The 23,005-nt window shown below is 37.1% G+C and overlaps 2 protein-coding genes across 3 annotated transcripts in view; one reads left to right on the top strand and one right to left on the bottom strand.

Moving 5' to 3' along the window:
• Nucleotides 1-23,005, top strand: part of LOC139133344 (NLR family CARD domain-containing protein 4-like) — a 543,607-nt gene that overhangs the window by 484,260 nt on the left and 36,342 nt on the right. The window lies entirely within an intron of this gene.
• Nucleotides 2,112-12,060, bottom strand: LOC139133345 (NLR family CARD domain-containing protein 4-like). Its single transcript, XM_070699894.1, has 3 exons — nucleotides 11,955-12,060; nucleotides 6,712-6,962; nucleotides 2,112-6,230 (listed from the first exon to the last, which is right to left on the bottom strand). The coding sequence occupies exons 2-3, from the start codon at nucleotides 6,818-6,820 to the stop codon at nucleotides 4,819-4,821; spliced, it is 1,521 nt and encodes a 506-aa protein (XP_070555995.1). The 5' UTR covers nucleotides 6,821-6,962; nucleotides 11,955-12,060; the 3' UTR covers nucleotides 2,112-4,818.

Consider the following 23,005-nt stretch of genomic DNA (forward strand, 5'->3'; position numbering starts at 1 on the left):
CTGATATTTGAAATTCAAAATGGACCCATCCCTATCTTTGCTCTGTGGGGAAAAATAAAATCCCTGATTTTCACAAAAGCAAGCCTGTGAAAACTTCACTTACCCCAAAAGCTTCAAAATAAGCCCTAACAAAACAGAAATCTAAACATTCGAGAGTTTGAATATCTGTCCCTGAGGTGTATTCTACATGAAGAAGCTCTAAACATGTTCATGAAAACTATCATGATGAACCTTGATTCAAAATCAAATCAAATAAATGTAGAAAGTTCTCGGTACACTGTAGGAGGTGAAAATTGAAGGGAGCAGAATGTAATGTGTGTGTACGTTTAGCATCAGGCTTATTATCTCCAATTCAATAGAGCAATATTTATCTTTTCATCTCCATTCCTCTCGTGCTCTCTTTCAAATGTATTAAATACTGCAGACAAAGCAGGTCATCATGTGTATGAAAAATACCGCAATTATATAATTATACGGTGTCGCTCAAATTTGATCAGAATTGGTACATACCAAAGATCAACAATAAGTGTTTTTCTATATGTTCAGTGCAGGAAAATTATACGTTGATGTTATGACAATTTCTGCACAGTACAACCAGAAAAACAACAAGAAATATTTAAACCAGAAAATTAAGAATGACAAAAGTAAATAAGGTCTGAAACTTTAGGTACTGAAGGTCAACTTTAGCAACATGCATAGCAGAGAATCTTTCTACCATGGATGTACAAAAATAGACATCCGTGGTTTCAGCAGATCTGTTAATATGTCACAGTTCATAAACAATGACAGGAAATGACGAATTAGCTGTTTCAGTTACTGCTACAACTCCCAAACATACTAGGTACCCTGCATACAAATAGGTTAAAGGTCAAAATCCTCTTATTCAGATGTGTGGGCTGATTCAGTTCACTGCCACCACTCCTGCACACTTGCAGTATTTCCCTTTTTCTTACCTCATTTGCACATTTTTGACACTGATGTGTTCATTTGAACAAATTCACATCTCAACCCCTGCATCTACCTGTACTCCAAATACTGAGACGGTAGCTTTGGCGGTATAGGAGTCTTTGTGTGTGACGGACATACATCCGCACATATCCACAAATATACAGACATACAGACGCCACTCAGACTCATAATATAAGCTCTTTTTGGTATTTATATATAAAGCCAAATATGAGCTAAAAACTTATTTCTCATCAAAATGAAATAACTACAATTTTTTATCAGTATGAAATAAGAATATTCAAAACCAGAATGCATTTTACATTTGTTTTATCCACAAGAAGCCTTCAACAGATGATACAACATGTCTAGAGTCATATCATTGGCCATCTTTATGACAATTCAATTATGCTATGAACAAAAACACTATTTTCAAGTAACGTAGAACAAATGTTACCTTTCATATATACAGGTGAAAGTTTATATATACAGGTGAAAGTTGGGCTTCACAGTATGGTGTAGCACAAAATAATTACAATGTCAACAAGTCATTGACAATGACATAGTCCCCACTTGTAATAGGAGTATTAGTCTTGATGGGGCAGGGAAATGTGGTCATTAAAAAGTATCACTGGAGTGTATATGTTCAGATCTATGGACACATAGGTCTATGTCATTGTTCCCAATTTGAAACAAGAGGCATGTCTAAGTTATGGTTCTAAATCGGGAAAAAAGATCAGACCTCTAGCTGTATTGGCCAGCCAAGAAATACATATGCGCATAATAAATGAGGTACAAGATGCAACATCTTAAGGTGTATTATCCTATCAAAATTGAAGCGTAAAGAACTTGTGGTTACTGAGTTATGCATATATATGCATATTCAAGGTCAAAGGTCATCAAGGTCACGTGACATTTTGAAAAAAAACCATTGTATTGCTAATTAATCCATATATGCCAAAATTCACACCTCTAGCTCTATTGGCTTGCCCACAATTATATATGGGCATAATTAACAAGGTAAAGCATGTGTTGTCATAAGTCTCCCATCCTACTAAATATAAAGGACATAGCACTTGTGGTTACTTATTTATTGACATAATCGTGTATTTTAGGTAAAAGGTTATCAGGTCACATGACATTTTGTCAAAAAATTCTATCCTATAGTCTATCCCTATATACTAAAAATCATACATTTACCTCTATTGGCTTGCTCAAAATTAGATATGCACATAATTAATGAGGTACAATATGTGGCGTCATAAGGTGTCCCATCATACCAAATATGAAGGGTGTAGCACTTGTGGTTCCTGAGTTATGGACAAATATGTATATTTGAGGTCAAAGGTCACCGAGGTCAGGTGACATTTTGTCAAAAAAATTGTATTGCTAAGTTATCCCTACATACCAAAAATCAGACCTCTAGCTCTATTGGCTCGCTCAAAATTAGATATGCACATAAATTAATGAGGTACAATATGTGGCGTCATAGGGTGTCCCATCATACCATATATGAAAGGTTTAGCACTTGTGGTTAGTGAGTTATGGACAAATATGTATATTCGAGGTCAAAGGTCACCAAGGTCACGTGACATTTTGTCAAAGTGTCTGAGATATCTGCGTGAACGGATGGACTCACATGGATGGACTCACGGACTGACATGACCCAATCTATGAGCCCCCTGGACTTTATCTGTGGGGACTAAAAACTGTGTCACTGCATCCTTTTTGCAATATGAATACGATGAGAAACTAAATTTTTATTTTTCTTGGCCTTATACATGGGAGTCTATGGACTTCCTTATACATGGGAGTCTATGGACTGCCTTATACATGGGAGTCTATGGACTGCCTTATACATGGGAGTCTATGGACTGCCTTATACATGGGAGTCTATGGACTGCCTTATACATGGGAGTCTATGGAGGTGAAAACTAAAAAGTCCTCTAACACGACCAAATTTGATCGCATTGTGAAACAAATCGACGTGCATCTGTATGAGGTAGGGTACTATCCTTGTACCAAGTTTGAACGAAATCGCTCCAGGCATCTCTGAGATATCTGCGTGAACGGACGGACGGACGGACGGACGCACGGACATGACCAAACCTATAAGTCCCCCTGGACGGTGTCCATGGGGACTAAAACAAAACGCTGTTGCAATATACATGTTCTATTTGTTAATACAGTTATATTTATATTTACATTCAAAACTATACATGAGAAAATGTCACAGTAATATTTCGACATACTTCCCTGGCATTGTTACAATCTATTTTTCTTTTTGACAACATTGCACATTCATCAAACTTTTACACAGCAGTACTGAATACAAGTGACATTCATCTACACTTAATTCTGTGAAAAGTCTTACTGCTTATCTTTGACAAGTTCACATCTGTATAACAGATGAAATCACTCTACAAGTTATAACAGATGAAATTACTCTACAAATTAATGGATATGTTTGGAAAGTATAATTCGGCATATATCAAAATTGAACATTTCTCTGCATTTTACAAGTCCTATACATTACGTATGTATTTGTTCTTGATATCTAATGATGGAATGTTATTGTTCAACCTGACTAATCCCATCATCCTCAGTGCAGTAGCTAAGTTGATGCATGTACCAACCACTGCAGTGAGGAAAGACATTGTATGACCAATAGTGTTGCCCTACTTGCTGTGAAATGAAACTAGCAACATAAGAATATTTTACTCCTTCACTACACCTCCAAGATAATTTGATTGATTTCAATGAACACTGACAATTTGCTATTTCCATCGCAATTGGTACAAACTGTATATTAGATTTTGTAACATAGCGATAGCCATACCAGCCATACCGAACCCATAAATATTTCAGGGCGTTGTTTTCTGTCAGTGAATTCACCATAGCCTCACCATGATTTTCACAACCCTTGTCAACATAGAGTGTGAGGGATCTTGCACATTTGTTATGTTTTATAATGTCACACGCTTTATCAATAGACTGCTCTGTAAACTCACCTATTGACATCTCACTCAGTGTGGTATTTGTTGATAGTGTATCAAACAAAGCAGAGTCTCTTTTCAATTCCCTTATCCTTAGACTGAGAGCTTTTATACTTGTACTAATGTTTTGTAGACACATATTTAATTCCAGATTGAAATCATCACTGTCATAAGTGTCACCAATCTCCAGTTTGATTGATTCTGTTTCCCTACAGTACTTCATGAAGTTACACAGACTAGACAGTTGACATTTAGAATCAGCCATGGAAAACTTCACTGTCCTGGGTCCTTTATTGATAAACCCTTCAAACATTTGAAGTGAAGTAGATTCATTAAATATCAAAATGTCAAATTTCAGAGCAAAATTTTTAATATTCTCATTATCAGCAATTTCAGCAAACATTTTTTCCAAGCTTACTTTGACTTGCTCTGTGCAATCAAGCCAATCATCTGAATCAAAGTATATGTTCAAAGTTTGCAGAGAAGCATTTGCTTTAACGTTTCTAATCACTTTTGACAAGTGGTCAACATGTGATACAATATTTTTTGATTCTGACTGAGACATGTGTATCTGCAAAGTCTTTAACATTACATTGCTTCCTGTGTTCAATAGGATGTTTGATAACATTGGCAGCTCTTGCCGGGTGGGTTCATTAATTCTTAACTCTTCTATCAGGCCAGGTCGTAGTTTCATACAATGGAGGATGAAAGAAAAGTGACAATTTTTCCTGTTGACTCTTATGAATTTACTGACTTTATGATCTGGTAGGTCACACAGGATACTACATTGTAAAGTATAATTTCAGTCTTAACCCTGCATAAAGTAGAATCCCTTTTATTAAACTGTCTACATTTGAAAAAGACACCAGTCCTTGCTTTAATTCATGTAAGCATTCAAAACACTTACCAAGTATAGATGAAAGTTGTTCACTTCTTCTAAATGTTTCCTGGGAGTGTTCAATTTATTTTTCAGAGTCTGAATTTTCTGATTAAATCTGTCAAACAATAAACCACTTGCCTTACTCTCAGAAATTCCCGCAAGGAATTTCAGAACAGGACTGGATTTCTGTGGATTACTGAACAGGTTATCCAAACCAGTGGTATCTCCTACTTCTAACTGAGAGGAAATGTAAAATGCAGTGAAAAACTCAAGCCATGTTTTATGGTAGAAGTAATATAACTCTTGCGCTTTTATCCTTGAATGACCAAGATCTCTTACCAACAATCCTAAATCTAGGTATTGTTCACAAGAGATGTCTGTTTTTAAGAAATTTATCTTGCCAGCTGAATATATCTTATATGAATCGCCAGCCAAATCATCTCTGTAACCAATAACTAATTCCGGTATTTCACCATTATTGAGTTCAATGCTCATTTTGGTACAATATCGTTTTAAAGTGCATTCAAGTACCTCAGCGTATAATTCTGTATGGGTCTTTGGGAAATAATTTTCCTTTTCGTTTTGTTTGTAATCTTCCCAGAGAATACACAGGAAAGACACATGCAAGGGGTTACGAAGGAGATCTGTGATAGATTTATCAGTATTATCTTCCCTTTGAACTTTTATTTGCTGTTTGAGAGTCGTACCTGTGTCCTTGTCATCTTTGAAATACTTGTCAATGTATTCATCGGTACTCTTTTTTGTAAATCCTTTGACAATTAAGTATAAGTCACAGTCACTTAAGTACCTATCGCGTAAACGTGGTCTAGTGGTGATGACAATTGTGCAGTACGCACGTAATTTTTTAGCAATGTGGTCAGCTATTTCACAACCCTCAATTTTACCCTTTATTAATTCATCCAAACCATCAAAGAGAAACAAAGTTGATTTCTCTTGCTGTGAGATTATGTTTGCAAGCTCTTCTTTTGTGATTGAAAAATCCTTTGGTAGTAACTGAGTGAATATTTCATCAATCACCGCTAAGCCTGTTGCATGTCTCATCTCCAAAAAGAAAAGTAACTTGTACTGCTTTAGCTCACCACAAGCCCAGTCATACGCTATCTTCCTACATATTGTTGATTTGCCCATGGCTGGTGGACCCTCTATTCTAATTCGTAATGCGTGCTGTCCTTCCTTGTCAGCAATGAACATGTCATGCAGATTTTTTAAATCTTGGCCGGCCATTGTGTTACCTCTTTTAACTTGTTTGACTTCCAGTCTTGTATATACTTCTGTAAGTTTGAGTTTCAGATCATCGTACCATGGAATAGGTAGCAGCAGTGCAAAGTGTCCTCTGTATGCATGCTTTAAGAATTTAACCAACCTTTTCCTTTGTTCCTTTAAATTGCCTGTATAACAAAAATGTCATCAGATTGCTGTGGCGAATTTTGAGAGTACTGACAGTATGTACAAGGATCATACCTGGCAAACAGTATTGGGAGTGTCCTTTTAAGAAGTGATATGACAGAACCCCATAGCGAGATGTAAGTGTGCCATACATGTACTTGGAAATTTGCAAGAGAGCATATGCATATGAATTCTGCAGCCATCCCTGCACAAGCGTCTAGTGGACAGTAGAAAACACGTTGGACCCCCAGTACAAATTGCCCAGAGTATGATGCGCTTATATTGCAGTGTCATAGTGAAAGTATTTATGATAAAGGTAAACTTTTCACACCGTAATCTTCGTATGAAATGGGCTTCCTAGACACAATTGACCAAAAATCAAGGCAATAATGCTCATCATGAAAACAGGCTCAAAATATATCCAAGTAAGATATTTTATCTGGGTGTACCATTACATTGCTTGGTAGAGCGCATAATAATTACCTGTACTGGTGGTGTTATGTGCCTGAAAGGACAGTCCACCGGAAGGTTGATTTGCATGAAATGATTGGAGTTTTTTAGAGAGTTTATGCAGCTCAGTCTGACGTAGCATGATTTGAAGCAAGTGTGTGTCTGTATCACAGATTTTTCCTGAATAAATCAAATGGTTGAATAGGTCAAATGGCTCCGTCAAATTTCCAGTTCTCTCCTTGGTATCAATGATGAGCACAGATTTTTCAGGTCCTTCAATTCTTCTGTAGATCATAAAAATGGAAAAAAGATTATTTATGAGTTGTAGGTCTACATTCCATTGACAAGATCACAGTGTGTGCTTTCTTTTATACTGAAATAGTCACCAAAACATTAGACCGTACAGTAAGAGAGACAACTTTCAAATTTTTAGACTGTATTTTCACATTCTAAGATACATGTACAGTATCGTCTATTTGCAAGGATAATCAGAAAAGCTAATCTCCATGTAAATCCCTTTTGCCGTATTTGCTTACACCATTTTAATTGTGATACTGTATCACAAACTGTAAACTTTGCCATAATCAATGGCAAGCTTTAGCATCAAGATCTACAAGAAATTATATATATTAATTACTTAGGTCTTCAGTTTCTTGTGACAACCTTACAAGATTTTAGAACTCAAAAATGGCAGCTCTGGTGTTGTGTGTAGGTCAACCCCCACTCGCCACAAGGGTTAGCCTAAGTCGAGAGCCACTTGATGCATGCCAGTGTGCCAAATTTCACAAGCCACATTCACGTTCTGCAGATATATGTTTTACTCAAATTTGCTTTATCAATTCATCTATACTTTATTCTTTTCATTAATGACATCTCTGATAATCTTGTGTCGGATTCGTTACTTTTTGCCGATGACATGAAGATTTATCGTATCATTGATTCGGATAATGACTCTTTATTGCTGCAATCTGATATCGATAGAATTGTCAGCTGGTCCAACACTTGGTTATTGAATCTTAATCCTACTAAATGTAAAGTTCTTACTGTTTCATTGAAAAGAAATGTTCATATTTTCCCTTACAAACTCGACACTCATGCATTGAGTAGAGTCAGTAGCATGAGAGATCTCGGTGTTATTATTGACCAAAGATTAAATTTTTGTGACCATGTAAATATCATGATTCAAGGTGCTAGAAAAGCTCTCGGTTTTATTATGAGGAATAGCCATTGTATTAACAGTGTGCACGTTTTAAAATTATTGTACTTTACCTTGGTAAGGTCTAAGCTTGAATATGCTTCTGTTATTTGGAACAGTATTAGTAAACACCAGTCTGATAGAATTGAAAGAGTACAGCATAAATTTTTAACATTTCTTCATAAAAGAATTACTGGTTTTTACAGTGATGACATTGACTCGTTGTGCAATTTACAGTCATTAAAATCAAGGAGGACTATTTTTGATTATATATTTTTATACAAATGCATAAATGCAAAGTTTAATGTTAATGTTTTAGCTTCATTTTTAGTCTTCATGTACCAAGGTTTTCAACTCGGCATACTACTTTGTTTCATGTGCCATTTGGTAGAGTTAATTGTGTTCGTGACTCTCTTTTTAGTAGAATTCCGAGACAATTTAATTTGCTTTTAAACGAATACAATGACATTGATCCTTTTTCTGTAAATTTAAATGGTTTTAAAAATGTTTTAAAACATTGTTTTCTCAGTATTTGTTAAAGTTTGTTCGTCTAGTCTTCATGCTTTAACTCTGTATCTGTATTTAAACAGTCTTCCATAAATGGCCTCGGCTGTGGAAGTCATTATTAATAAAAGAATAAAAGAATACTGACATGTCACTATTGAACTTCATCTTCTGCATGCATAAAGTATCGGTAGTGACTTACAATACATGTTTACCAATACTACATGTAAGGGCCTTGGTTATTAAAGTAAAACCAAATCATGCAATCCCTACTGAGCCAAGAAAGCTTGTGGCCTTCTTAAAAAAATCAACTTTTCATCAATTTGATATTTAAAAAGGGAACAGACTCTGATGCTGCGAATGGCTTATCCATGGTTTCACACAGTATTGCCTGTCATCTCTTTTTTGTGATTTTTTAGGTATGGCTTAGGGACCGTCTCAGATTGTCGCAGAAGTTCAAAAAGCGAAATTTATTCGTTTAGGGGGGGAGGGGGTTTGACCTCCATTCAATTAGTGAACTTCACTTTCGCACTTTTATTTTGTGATCACAAGTTTTCGTGTGTTTATTTTAAATTAAAGGAAAACTGCACACTCGTGCCAACAAATTTGTAACTGTTTCCCTCTCGTTTGTGCCCCAAACACAATTTACCGATAGGAACATTGTATCCTAAACATTTCATTCATCAAATTATACAAAGACAAAAAGTATCATTTTTTTTTAAATGTGCTATTTATAAGCGTCTGCTCTAACCACTAGATGTCTTTATTCTCACTTGTTATGCACCTGGTCATAGTCGTTTTAATATGATTGAACATGCCTTGGCCCCCTTGTCAAAGTTTTTCGCTTATTTACCGCCCCTACCAAGTACAAATTGCGTGTTCACAAAGACAAAGAACAGCACAAGAGATGCAAAAAGGGAAAGTAAAATAAAATGAAATCTTTATGCGGTTAAATGCCCTGTTAGTACTCAATCTGATCGTTTACTTTTATTGTAATGTGGCAAGGGGAATATGTCTTTAGTAGCTATAGCAAAATGCAACATTGTACTCTCAGGCAGACATGAACATTTCGCACTTTTGAAGTTTCGTTTAGGGGGAGGGGGAGGGGGTTTTGATCTAAACGAAGAAATTTCGTTTCTTGAACTTCTGCGACAATCTGAGACGGTCCCTTAAATGTTTTTTCCTGTTGAAAGTTGTCCCTTGAAGCTGACCCAAGCTGTCTGCGTGCACGTAGGTGTTATGTCAAGCCCAGAGGTGGCTTATAATGCATGGGACATACCAGTAAACGTTAATCAAAGTGAACTTGAATCTATTGCTACATTGTAGCATAAGCTTCAGAACATACATCATGGCTCATGAAATTTGGTGCTCTGGCACGCAGAATGTGGCTCTTGAACTGGGCAACAAATTGTTGTAATTTGTTCAGCAAATTTGAATTCATTTTTTTTTTGCATCCTCATAATTGTGAAAAGATGGGGCATTTATGAAAAAAGCCGATATTGCTATGGCATGATTGAACTTTTTTAATACTACTGGTTGAGATAGTTTTCTCTCTAAAGTTTCTGAACCTGTCATAAAATGGTAACAGAGGAAATTAAAGTATGGTTTCAGAGAAGTAATGCTTTGTTATAAACTTTTATACCTAAATTATCATAAAAACATGGATTACACTTAGTTCTCGTTTAGGGAGATGTAGCTAAAATTTATGACATTACAACTTCTTCATTACAGTTTCTGTATGAATCAACCACAGTGTCATGTACTCGCTGAACTTTTTACTCCCATTTTCCTCTGTAGAGGTCCACCTTGATGGTTAAAAGGTTAATCATTTTCCTGCCAAGTCCGTGAAAATCGGGTCGAAATTCGGTGTAGCCAGAAACTGTGCACCAGCAGCCATTACCCTGCCAAGTCGGTGGAAACAAGGCCTGTTTTCGGTACCCCATATCCTGCCAAGTCGATGGCACTACGTGTAGCAAACCCTTGCGCACGCCCTAGGTCATTTGTAGCTGCAATAATTGTAGCCTTGGTTGGCCGTGGGCTTAAGTACGGCTAGCGTCTTACCCCAACCAAGGTTGGGGCACAGCACGAGCCACACGACAGTGGTTGGAGCAACGTGCAAGCAGAACGACAGCCCACAGTCCCTAGTGGATAGAGGGACTGTGGACAGCCCAAGCCCCTAGGCCAACCAAGGCTACAATTATTAGGGTGACCGGACGAGAGGCCCTCCTATTCCCTACAATGGGGTTGACACGAGTTTTCTGAGAGTGAATGCTCGAAATCGAAGGCTTAGGGGGACCCAGGTAGTGATAAATTGTACAAATTCACCTTAAGTATGCAGCAGTTGTGCACATTTATGTCTGTGAACAAGGTAATGACGTGAAAATCTTGAAGTTTATGAACACATTTTGTCAACAAACGTCAGAGGGGACGCCATCTTTGAAGTCGTCTACTCGCACTCGAACGGTCGCTATGAGAGATCGCGTGAACGGAAACAGTTGCATTTCACAGTGAATGTTGTGAAGACTAGGAAGTCAAGATGAGTGCAAAAATTTCCTAAAAAGGTCTTTTTTCTTCCGAGAAACTGCTGACGAAATTTTTACTTTGAAACGGCTATGACTTTTGGCATCATTTTCCAAGAAGGGAAGGAATGGCCATGCGGGCAAATTGTACCTTAGATATTTTTCTACTTGTTTTGTGCTCTAAAAAAGCTCAGCTATGCAGCGCAAATTAGCGCCCACGGTTTTTCCAAAGCAGGAAGTAAGGTTCGCAATAGTGCCATACTTGAACAACATGCTTTTTCACCCGTGCACACCTGTCTCTGACCAGAAACAATGGCTTGTATCCATGATACTGGAAACACAAAGGTCAGCATGAGGACAATCTTCCATTTTCTTTCACTGGACTTATCAACCTATACAATATTCTCACAGAAATAATTTGGAAACTATCAATGCACCTTTGACCTGACTCATTATTGTACAGTTAGTCACCTTGAGCCATTTTAACAATATTTGATCCGATTTTTGGTCACACTGTCTCATTATTCCTCATTACAATATTCTCAGGGAAAGAATTTGGAAACTTTCATTTTCCAGAGGCTTCTAAATTGTGATAACGCTAATTAGCCAAATTATTTTTTTCAGATTTGGACTTTGCACCAACACTTTCAACAGATCTGATGCCATCAAGATTTTGGCAGAAAATTCCAGTTTAAAAATCGTCCGGTCACCCTACAAATTATTGCAACAAGTGTAGGTCATTTGAGGACAAGTTTCGGACGACACACAGCTTTTACTCTCGAAATGGGTTCGCAGGGATTAGAATGACAGGGAAAGGTACAGAAACCTACCCGGCCAGTCTCCCATCCCGGAGACTGCTTTTTTGGACCAATTTTTAACGGACTTGGCAGGAAAACATGGTGACGTTTTCTGGCGGAGTTGGACGTACTGGGCTATAGTGGCAGGCCATATCTTGCATGAACAGGGAAGTATTTAGGTAGATGCATGTGCATGAACGTATCGAACGGATATCAACGTATCCGTATCCATATCGAACCCTTTGACTAAGTAGTGCATACCTGTAGTAACATCTTTAGCTATTTCGTACAAAGTCGTCGTGAAAGGATCCAACTTTGGTCGCTTTTCTGATGGTTCGTCACGTACAAAGTCTTTCCTGTCTCGTCGCCATGTTGACATTGCTGTGCTGCCCTCAACGATGCTGAAGTTATACTCGGTTTCGGATTTAGTTTTGGATTCGGATTCGACAAACTGAGAGTAATGTAATATAACAAACTTATATTATCATGTTTTCCAAGGATATGATAACTACTGATACACTAGAAAAAATCTTAATCAGATCGCCTGACTGCACATGTAGCATGTATTTCATGACATAATATTTTCGCACAACGGTATTACATAGAATACATAGAAATGCATTTAATTCAATCTTTATCACACAACATATTTACCAATACTTTAGTATAATACATTCAAACTGAAATCTATGATGTAGAACAACATTAATTATCGCTAATTCATTCATTTTACGATAACTAGCACCGAATCAAAGTGAAATGAAATCTTGTAGACGACAACTTTGTGTTTACAAACAAATGTAGTTCTGGGTTAAAATTGGTAAATACTCATTAAAGAAATGACGTAATATTTTTGGTATTGCACTGCAGTGCACTTCCTTTCAATTTCAAATTAATGAGCTCTGAAGTTTTCCATCATTCTATACATTACACGTTCAACTTCAAGTGTACATAAATGTAATTCATCACAGATGCAATTTTGCAGGTCCAAACGTTACAAACCTGCAGCAAAAATTCCCAGAGCTTTACAAACTGTTACCTCAGAGTTTCTATGGTAACATAAACCCAAAAATCAGAAGTGCCTGCAAATTTTGCAGCAGCTTTGTATTCCTAAAAACCTATTTCTCTGACACAAAAACCTAAAAGTTATACAAACTTATAAAACTTATGCCCTCTTGCGATTCGTACACTGCCCCCTAATAGGTAGCGCAAATCGGTTTGCAAAAGTTATTTTTGAATATAAAGCGCATAAATTATGCGGTGAAATATTTTTTATTGTATTGTATTGTATTTTAATTCGGACTACTTGTAGCCATGAGATATTTTGTCCGTTTATTTTTTAAGTGTTTTGAGTTATTTGATGTTGTGTTGTTTTTATGTGACAACAGCAAATCAATCATCCTAATGCACCATGTACATAATGGCAATGAAGTTATCGTATCGTAAATATATAGTACATATGCAGACAGGCAATCCAGTAAAAATATAAAACTAGTTGAAGACTTCTTTCGGCCTACTGGGCTCTCATCAGGGGCGATCGGTTAACAGCCTCAAAGTTTAATTCAGGTAACCGAGACTATGCATGTTCAAGCATTACTCACAAATAAAAGCTTTGTGCGTATGGGCTGTTTAGCAAATAATTTGGTGTGATCGTACTGTACATGTGCTCACGGGGGTGTATGACTATATAGGTGCTCAATCTCTGTTTTCTCATTTTCTGCCTGTTTATATTCGTTTACGAATGTATAGATAGAGTAAATAACAATATGACTAAAGTATGCGATCTATATGTCGTTTGCTTGAAACGAGGCAATAACAACTATGTACAATGGGAGCCAGAAGCACGCTCTCTGCACTCACTATTACACTGCCTATTATTGCCTTATCAACAAACATGCATCGTCATTTCAGCTACCGGTATGTTGTTATTTACTCTACCTGTATATTCTGTCAACAAACAACAAACAAATAAACAGCGAAAAAATACATGAAACTGAGCCGCTGTGCGACATTATAAGAAGTACGCCATGAAGTTCAGCTGTTCGACAGAGACAAACGACTATAAAAATTTAAGATTAAAGGCAAGCTATAGTCTTCGAATATTCCGTATAGACTTTTCATGCAAATGAGATACTACAGTAGAAAGAAAACTTATATGTTCATAGATGAGATCTGATTGCTCGACCCGCGCAGCCATCCACACAATATACATGTTTGTTTTGGTTATAGAATAGTGGGGATTTTAAGCCGTCACCCACTCGTGTTGCAAGGGTCATTGAGAGAACGAGCAGAATTGAGGAAGGGGAGAAGAAAAACGGGGCGCAGTGCGGGCCGAATAAAAATATATGTAGAACTAATCTAGAAAAAACCAACCAAGCCTGTTCTTTCTTTATTCGGCTTTTCAAAACAGTTTGAGTAAATTCTCGAAATTTTACCGTATTTTATGGGTTTCAGGCAACAAAAACAAGATTACTCCGACTTGCGACAAATATCAATACTTTTGAAATAGCGGATATTGGCTGTTTTCACTTCATTATTTCTAAACTTTATCTCGACGAGTAAGCTATACCACGTCAGATAACTTTTCTTAACAATTACTCTTCATATGGTGTTTCACAGTTTACTCCTTCTCTTGTCTATAGACTTACTGTGACCTTAAAAAGTAAATGTACATCTATATTTATTGTATGGTAGTTTTTTACCTGGAAAAGTTTGAAATCAGTGGCAAGATATTGAAAGTCTCAAAATGACATGTTATGTGCAATTACGTATTTCCCTATGTACACATGCTCATGCATGCGTCATATTAAATGTGTTGGTCACACCATAGAAAGTAGAAGCGAGACACTCTGCTATGCGGTCACAATAACGCAACACGAGAATATCTGTGTGCCAATAATCATGCCACTCACGAGAGAAATCAGCCAAGCGAAATTTCATTCGTGGTTTTTTGCTCAGCCAATTACTCTCGCCAGCAGGCGGATTTCCCCTTTTTCTCCCTTTTGTGCCGTTGAGCTTTTAATTTGATTTTCACGCACGCGCGCTTTAGTAAAACTAGGCAAAATATTTCCCCAGTACACTCTGTGCAGGAATTTTGCTATAAAAAATATGAAATACATTGATTTGCTCGACGGCATATAAAGACGAACACTTACAAAATCGTCCGAACACAGAAATTTGCTGAGCAAAAACCCTGAATAAAATTTTACTCTCTTGTGTGCTGCGAGCTCAACTTTTCTTTCGTTCGGCAAATTGATTACTAATAGATGAAATGTTTCTGTTTAAGTGTGTAAATTTTTATCAACTCATTTATTAGTGATTTCATAGACTTTGTATATTCTTTAGAGTAATTAACTTAAACTACTTAACAACCACATTCTAAGGATTGTCCTGTAAATAGCTATGAAGGTAATGTAGATTTCATAATGCCAAAAATATGTTTCCGACAACCCGACCCCCACAAGAAAAACCTACCAAACTAGGATGTTTTTTCGCAATTTAAAACCATTTCGAGTAAATTCTGTACGTTTTACCGTATTTTATGGGGCTCAGCCATCTTAGCCAACAAAAAGACAAATAAAAATCGTCCTACCCCATTTTCGGAGACATGATACAGGAAACGCACGAAATCCATGAACAGACTTGTTGATCGTTGAGGGCGTTATAGTCATTCCTGACGAACTGCAAAATCGTATTATACAACGAGCTTTTATGACACGCATGTGGCGCTTACTGGTAAGAGTGCCCTCACATGCCTCAGGCGGTGAGTAGGGCACAAGCTACTCCTTAAAGTGTTTTGTTAATTCGTTCAACAAATTTGTAAGCAGTGATGAACCAGCATATCGTTGATGTATGATGGATTGTTCTCGGGCAACGTGCATATTTAATACGAAGAGAAGAGTAAAAAGCGATCATATTATCCTAGCACTGAAATGGAGCGCTATACTGTTGCTGGGTGTCTGTCGCAATCGCACTTCTGCGATATTGTGTACAGAATGTGACCTTCATATATCACGATATGACCGACCCAGCCAATATTCTTTCCTCTATAGCAGTCCCTCCTGAGTTTATAAGGACTCAACAGAATATTTACATCAGATTTCCTCCATGATCGAATGACTTATGAAAAATGCAACTGAATGATACAATTCGTGACTGATACGATGTATCAGCGATGTAATGGGCAAGTATGAGCCCTTTTGCAATTCAACGAAACACTGACCTCCGTCTATTGAGCATTTTTAAAATATCGTGACACCCCAATTACCAAAGTTAAAAACAGGGTAACGACCCATGAATCCATCGCTTCCCGGGCTGAAGAAATTGACCTGTCCGTAAAATTTGTTTATTTTGTCGGTGTTAAAATAAAAGATCGTTTGAAGATTGAAAAAAACAAAAACAACAAAACTGGTACTTCGAGGAGTCCATCATTTCTCCTCAACTAATTAATTCTAACATTAGGGGATGACGTAACAGGTTATCATCAATCCGAGACAAATTGTGATAAAATGATTCCGACGAAGTAATACTTTTTATGCAATGAACAAAAGGGACCTTTCACTCCGTTAGCTTTCTGCCCTTCAAAATTACAAGTACGTGGGCGCCCTCAAGCGATCGATATCAAGACAACAGAAGCGATTTGTAACATGGCTCGCCTTTCAACTATTATCTCATTATAAAAGTACCACACCTTCGACTCTAGGTCAATACATATATTTCCAATGGACATGATATAATGCATATTGACTGAGAAATAAATCATATCAAAATAAGTAAGAAGTTTTAAAACAAAGTTTTCAATCCCCTCTGCAAATTACAAGACCTAATACACAGAAAAGTACCCCGTTGTCCCGTTTAACATTGCTATTTCAAAATACGGTAAGTAATAGCATTAGGTCTTGAGAGTTTTTGGTTAACTTGCATAATATGCTGTTTTGCATATTTTTTTTCGATTTGAAAAAAAAGACAATTATTTTTTGGTCGGATTTTGCATGCATGCCCACTATTTCTTTTCAAATTTTATACACATCTTTCGGCCAACTGTCACGTGGATATTTTGTTTACAAATTAACATTTTCTTCAGAAGATGTTTTCGTTATTGATCAACCACACCATGTACCACACAAAGATCTAGAAGTCGACATCTAAAGATGAGTGAGTGTGTCATTTCTCTTCTTATTACTGTATTTTCAATTACGACCTGAAAATATTGCACCGAATATAAACTTACTATAAAGACGTCTACAAAGACAGAAAGGGCAACACGCTGGCCGTAAACGTTTATCGATGGGCAAAGGCGAGAGGAAAGTTCAAATAAAGAGCGAGCCAGTTCTTCGGCAGTATTAGATCAGCCTCGTCACTATGCGAAGCATGCCTTGGATGGAAGGATCATAGTACTTTTCGGCGGTGGTAGGCAAAAAATAGACACCTAGGATAACATTTTGGACGCCAAGTTTGCATTGCTTTCATTATTGCAATCATGGGACAATGGTTTTCGTTGATATGCCTGTGTGCAGGTACTTTAACCTGAAACTTTATTTCGAGTCGCGATAACAGGTAGACAGCACGATTGGAGATTACTACGTAACCACGTGGGGAAAAAAACGCTCAATACAGGGGCGGTTGTATGGAGTTATCTTTGAGAAAGCTTGTGAAAAAGATAAAAGGAAAAGAATATGGTGACATTTTATCTGTAAAACAAAATCATCATGTATCGCACTTAAGGTACTACTGAGTAAAAACACCCTTCATCGAACATTTCAAAGACAATGATGAACAGCTGAATAATCCTGAAACTAATTAGGCAAATACAGAGCTATTACTGTCAAGCCTAGGGCCTTCAAATATATACACGTTTCCTAAAATGTAACTGAAAGAAAAGAGTATTCCGATTGCTTATCATCGTCGGAAATTCAATGAAATCTGTAGGTAGCCTGTATGACTCATTAATTAAAAACGTCATGGTCCAAGTGTCTTTAAATTGATATATATCCCTTATGGCTCTGGGTCTGGAAATCCGATTATCATCATATCCTAATTTTTGATGAGATATTTTGAGCATTTCTGTGATATCTTTCATCTTGAAACCTTACTTGATGAATGATTGTAGCTTGTAGTCACAAATAGTATTAGAAGGGCATTATTGACTTTAAAAAGTTTCATAAAGTTCAAAGTTCTGAAAATGGTATGTAACACTCTTCAGGTTGTGACATGAAGCGAATTCGAAGATGCCAATGTACATCTGGATTTGGTTAAGGTATATTTTAACGTACAAAGCGAAGGAGCAGAAGTGAGATAACCCTTTTCTGCGACCGGGAAAGTTCCATCGACTGAACAGTCGCGGTAGAAGCAAAACCGTCTTGTATGGGCTATGATTTGTGCCAAGACAAACGGAATCACGGCAGCGTGTTTATAGTTTTATAATATGATAAGGTGTTGGGTGATTTGTCGTACACGGAACATCTTGAATACCCTCAAAATGCTTCCGATTTCTTCAAAACTATAAGTTATGATATGGATGAGATTTGTGGATAACTGTGAAATTACTGAACAACATCGTGGTTTATTTTAGGTTTCGATTCCATTCCATTGCAGAAACGGAAGGTTGAAAAATTAATCGTCGGTGTTGTGTGTTTGATGATCATTCTTTCCACACCACATCGCCAATCTGCACAGTCGGCAACAAAGAGGGAGTTGCAGAAATGGTGAATAAATTTGACAAAAGTAGTGGACCGCCAAATGTAGTGAGAATACGGCGTTTCGCTTTTTTGATGTCATTTCCCAGTAGCTGAATATTTCGATAGCAAAGTTGTAGTTCTAACTTTGCAAAATGATACCGAGTGATCCACCACTTTCGTAAATTCGTGATAAGGCAACCCCCATGACAGATTGTAGCTATATGCAAGGTGTTACCGACAAAAGACTTTCGACAACCATATCACAATCAGACACTGCATGATCCTGTAGGCATGGCGAGGGTTGGTGTCCGTACTTGACAAGGAGACTTGACACCCTTTTCATCAAAGCAAACGCTTCGCATTTCAGTTCATCTGTAAATGTCGTATAAGGCGAATTGATGTCACTCTTGTGTCGGTGAAAATTACCTTCCGAATTCTTCTTCACACACAGTTCTCTCTGCTCATTCATGGTCATGTTCAAAAAGTTGACTATCCGCTTCACTTCTTTTATGCTGTTTTCTTTAATGTTTTCATAGTGAACAACCAGAGTCGGAATATGTAGATCCAAAACATTTTTCACTATACTCTCGTATTCTTTAAAACGAGCTTCGATGAATAATCTGTAGTGGCCTGAAAAAATAGAAAAAAATTCAAAAGAAGTTAGAGTACAAAACAGTAGGACAATGAGAATGTAAAATAACAGTTGGAAAAAAACACGATATTAGATTTTTGTAAAACAATACAGGTTAAAGGACGCGATAATTGAATAAACACAATGAGTGTAATTGTGTTCATAAAGAAAGGGTGATATTCCATGATATTGCAAAACATTACGTTTACCTGTGTTCGTCATTTTGGTGGAGATTTGCAACCTCTCTGAAACTTAAAGATCTCTTCAACTTCTGCTCAAGAGGTTACATTCTCTCATTTCACAAAGTCGTCTCTGTCGTGACCATAAAAGTCATTAATGACAGCAATTATTTGCATTACCGATAAGTATTAAGAAAAAGAATAAACCAAATTTTTCTATATCGAAAATGTGATCAATTTCGATGGTATAACTATCTCATTGAGTGGCCTATTCATTCAATGTCGACGTAAGATTAATTTATCGGGGGTTTTCTACCTTTGTTCGTTCCTAAGCGTTTTCTCCATGTCGCCTTGCCAACGTGATTACGAGAACGCCTCCTATTCCTCTCAGCGATCGCGGCGTCGATTGGATTACGCAACAGAAGTATGGCTGCTTCCCAAGTTTCCGGTATGCGAGCTATACAATGAACTTTAACCGTTAGAGTGTTGCCATCCAAATAATCCTCAAACTCACCAACAAACCCTGGAAAACCATACGCACAGTGTTGGGGAGATGTCTATTTTTTACGAAATAAAACTGAGTGATTTTCATCTGACCTGTGTTTACTGTGGCAATGAAAACAACGTTTTTGATATTGTTGCCATCTTGTCTCAAATTTCTTCTTAAAACGGTTTTTTTAGCCAAGCTGTACTGTGTAATTTGGAACTTTACTATTTGAGACACATAATTTAAGGAAATCAGGTGCAAATTTAATCATTTTTTAAATCGAAAAACCACGTCAAAACGACATCACATCATTGACAAGACGTGTTACAGTAACAAATTAAACAACCTACCACTTCGTAGAGTGCCTTTTCATGGTAGACGGAACCTGTGTAAAACCCAGTGGCTTGTTCTATGAGATGGCGTGTCCATGTATTGCCTGCACCCCCTGGGCTGATCAGCGGTACCAGTGGAAAGGTATTTGGAGAAGCCAGTCGCACCGGGCAACTGATTGAGCTCAGATCTTTCCTCCTAAAGTAATTGACAGTTTTATGATGTCAAAGAAAGAACAATATTTAGGTCATATGTTCTACCCCTGGTTTTCCCCGTGTCCTATCCACTTTCAAGTGACACGTGATACTGATACCGTGCATGTCTGTAGATTTTTATTAACACAACAAGGTGTGTTCTCAACATAGTCTGATTAATAGCCGGACAGTTTCGTCGTAACACGTGACGAGGTGCATTGCGAAATCAGAGAGAAACGTATGACTCAAAAGCTATGCTGCTATCACCAAATTTTGAATATAGAGTGTGCGTAGAACTCATTTATTAAAAGGGAATGGGCTGAAGGAAAATCGGAGCCTGTCGGTAGGTTGAAATGTTGTGCTCCTCAATTACGTTTTCTCAAGTATATTCCTCCCCGTACACCAAACCTATTGAACACGCCCCTTCCCTATCTTAAATTCTACTGTGGCCTGAAAAAATTTTCGATTTTGATACACATTTGTCGCGCATGCAATTACCATGCGGACACTAAGCTTTTCTAGACACTTAGTTATGGACTTTTTGTAGCAGAAGACCTCAAGAAAAGACATCTAAAATTGTTTAGATTAGACGATTTGACAAACTAAGGTAAATAGTTAACCAGGTTTATGAAAAGCATCTTCATTCCAGGACAAGAGGGATCACTCATGTACCAACATCAGCCACAATGGTGCTTCGAAAATCAGTAAAGACACTCCTTGTGAAAAGCAAACCGCCTCCTTCCCATTTACTAGCTGAATTTGGTTAATAGACATGCTTCACAATGGATCTCAAGTCGTGAACTGTGAGATTATGTTGCTATGCAAATTGATAAAGCCTGTAATGAATCATTTAGTGATGAGACAAAGGGTACTGCCTTTTTTAGTATTCAAGTCAAGTGATCATTTCTAAAACTGAAATTGTCATCTTAAGAGAATCAAAAGCTCATTAAACTTCTATCGCAACATTCAACTCTTTCTTCAGTGTTATGTTGGTATATATATATATACCAACATAACCAATTCGTATGGTGAGTCATTTCAAATTTACCCTTCTCTGGCTTTGCATCATTCATAAGATTGATCCTCATTACCAATAACTGATTCTAAGTTGGTGACTTGTGTGCGAGGCCGTGTAGAATCCCGCGGGATCCTTAGGTTGAAAGGTTAGGTGATGAGTTTAGCCGTTTACTCACCATCCCGCACAACAGAATGAAAAGGCCCATCTAAGAGTCAGGACCGCCCACATTGGACCGACTGATCCATTAGCTCAGTTGGTAGAGCATCCGTAATGTCTACGGGGGTGTGGGTTCGAGTTCTGTCACTTTTCATTCACCACTGTATTATATATATATATATATATATATATATATATATTTATATATATATATATATATATATATATATATATATATATATATATATATATATATATATATATATATATACACAACTGAGTTGATCAGGATAATCTAAATTACATTTCCACAGCTGTCGCTTAGTTTGGGTGTATTCCTGTTGAATATTTTCCTGAGTGGATGACCATGCAGGAAACATTCGTCGACTAAATGTAGAAATCTGCGCCCGATGTTGGTACTGACACTATTGTTGAACGGTGGGTTGGACCATATGATATTTCGTGCCGAACATGCAAAATATCACCACTTCACGCAACAAATCAGTACTTGTCAAAGAAATGGAAAACAAGAACACAACCGCTACCATCACCAACAAATGCAACTGCAGACAAAAGAGCAAATGCCCACTGCCAGGAAAATGCCTCACCGAGGGCGTGGTTTACCAAGCAACGGTCACCAGAGAAGACAACAATACACACGAAACATACATCGGCCTGACAGAGACTCCATTCAAAACAAGATATAATAACCACGTGCTATCATTTCGCAACTCAAAATACAGAAACAGCACTGAACTGAGCAAGCACATTTGGTCACTGAACGATTCAAAGACAGGGTACAGGATTGACTGGAAAATAATAAAACAATGCAACCCATACTCTAATGTCACAAAAAATGCAATCTGTGCCTCCATGAGAAATTCATACTCATCAGATATCCAGAAATGTGCTCCCTCAACAATAGAAACAAATTGGTATCAACCTGCAGACACAGGAGAAAATTTCTCCTGTGCTGTCACTAATATATGCAACTTTTCGCAAAAAACAAACAGGTGCCAACAACAAAAAAAAAAAAAAAGAAATTTGTAGTGGAAATGTAATTTAGATTATCCTGATCAACTCAGTTGTGTATTTAGCTCTACTCTAGTATTGAGCACTCTACTCCAGCTGATCTTGAACTAAACAAGTATATATATATATATATATATATATATATATATATATATATATATATATATATATATATAATATATATATATATATATTTATATATTTGTATGTGATAAATTACTTCAAGTACAAACTAATAATATCTGTCACTTTCATGCAGCCTGCAATCTTAGACAGAAGTGAAAGGATTCCTAGCCGACACTATTATTCATATGATTGGGACGTATCATTCTATTTGCATGAGGTGTCAAAATTTAATAACTAATATTTGTTTTGGTAGCGACATTTTGAAAACAACTCAGAGCGTTTGTTTAACAGTGTAGATTTGCCAGCATTGATAATGTACATTATAAAGTATAATACAGTATACAGAATAAGCAGATGATTTAATACCTTGGTCGACTAAGTAACAAGCGAGCACTCTCTGTTATGGGAAGCATTCCTTGTAGACAAAATTCTAACAAGCAAATGGTACGACAAGACCGGGTCAATCTATACTAGCATCAGAA

Source organism: Ptychodera flava, chromosome 5, assembly GCF_041260155.1.
Source record: "Ptychodera flava strain L36383 chromosome 5, AS_Pfla_20210202, whole genome shotgun sequence".
NCBI classification, from domain to species: Eukaryota; Metazoa; Hemichordata; class Enteropneusta; family Ptychoderidae; genus Ptychodera; species Ptychodera flava.

What these genes read in the sequence shown, in the direction of transcription:
- LOC139133345 (XM_070699894.1), bottom strand. Translation starts at nt 6,820, where the DNA reads ATGCTACGTCAGACTGAGCTGCATAAACTCTCTAAAAAACTCCAATCA. An exon ending in ACATAACACCACCAGTACAG is followed by an intron (nt 6,231 to 6,711) that starts GTAATTATTATG and finishes TTTGTTATACAG; the next exon opens with GCAATTTAAAGGAACAAAGG.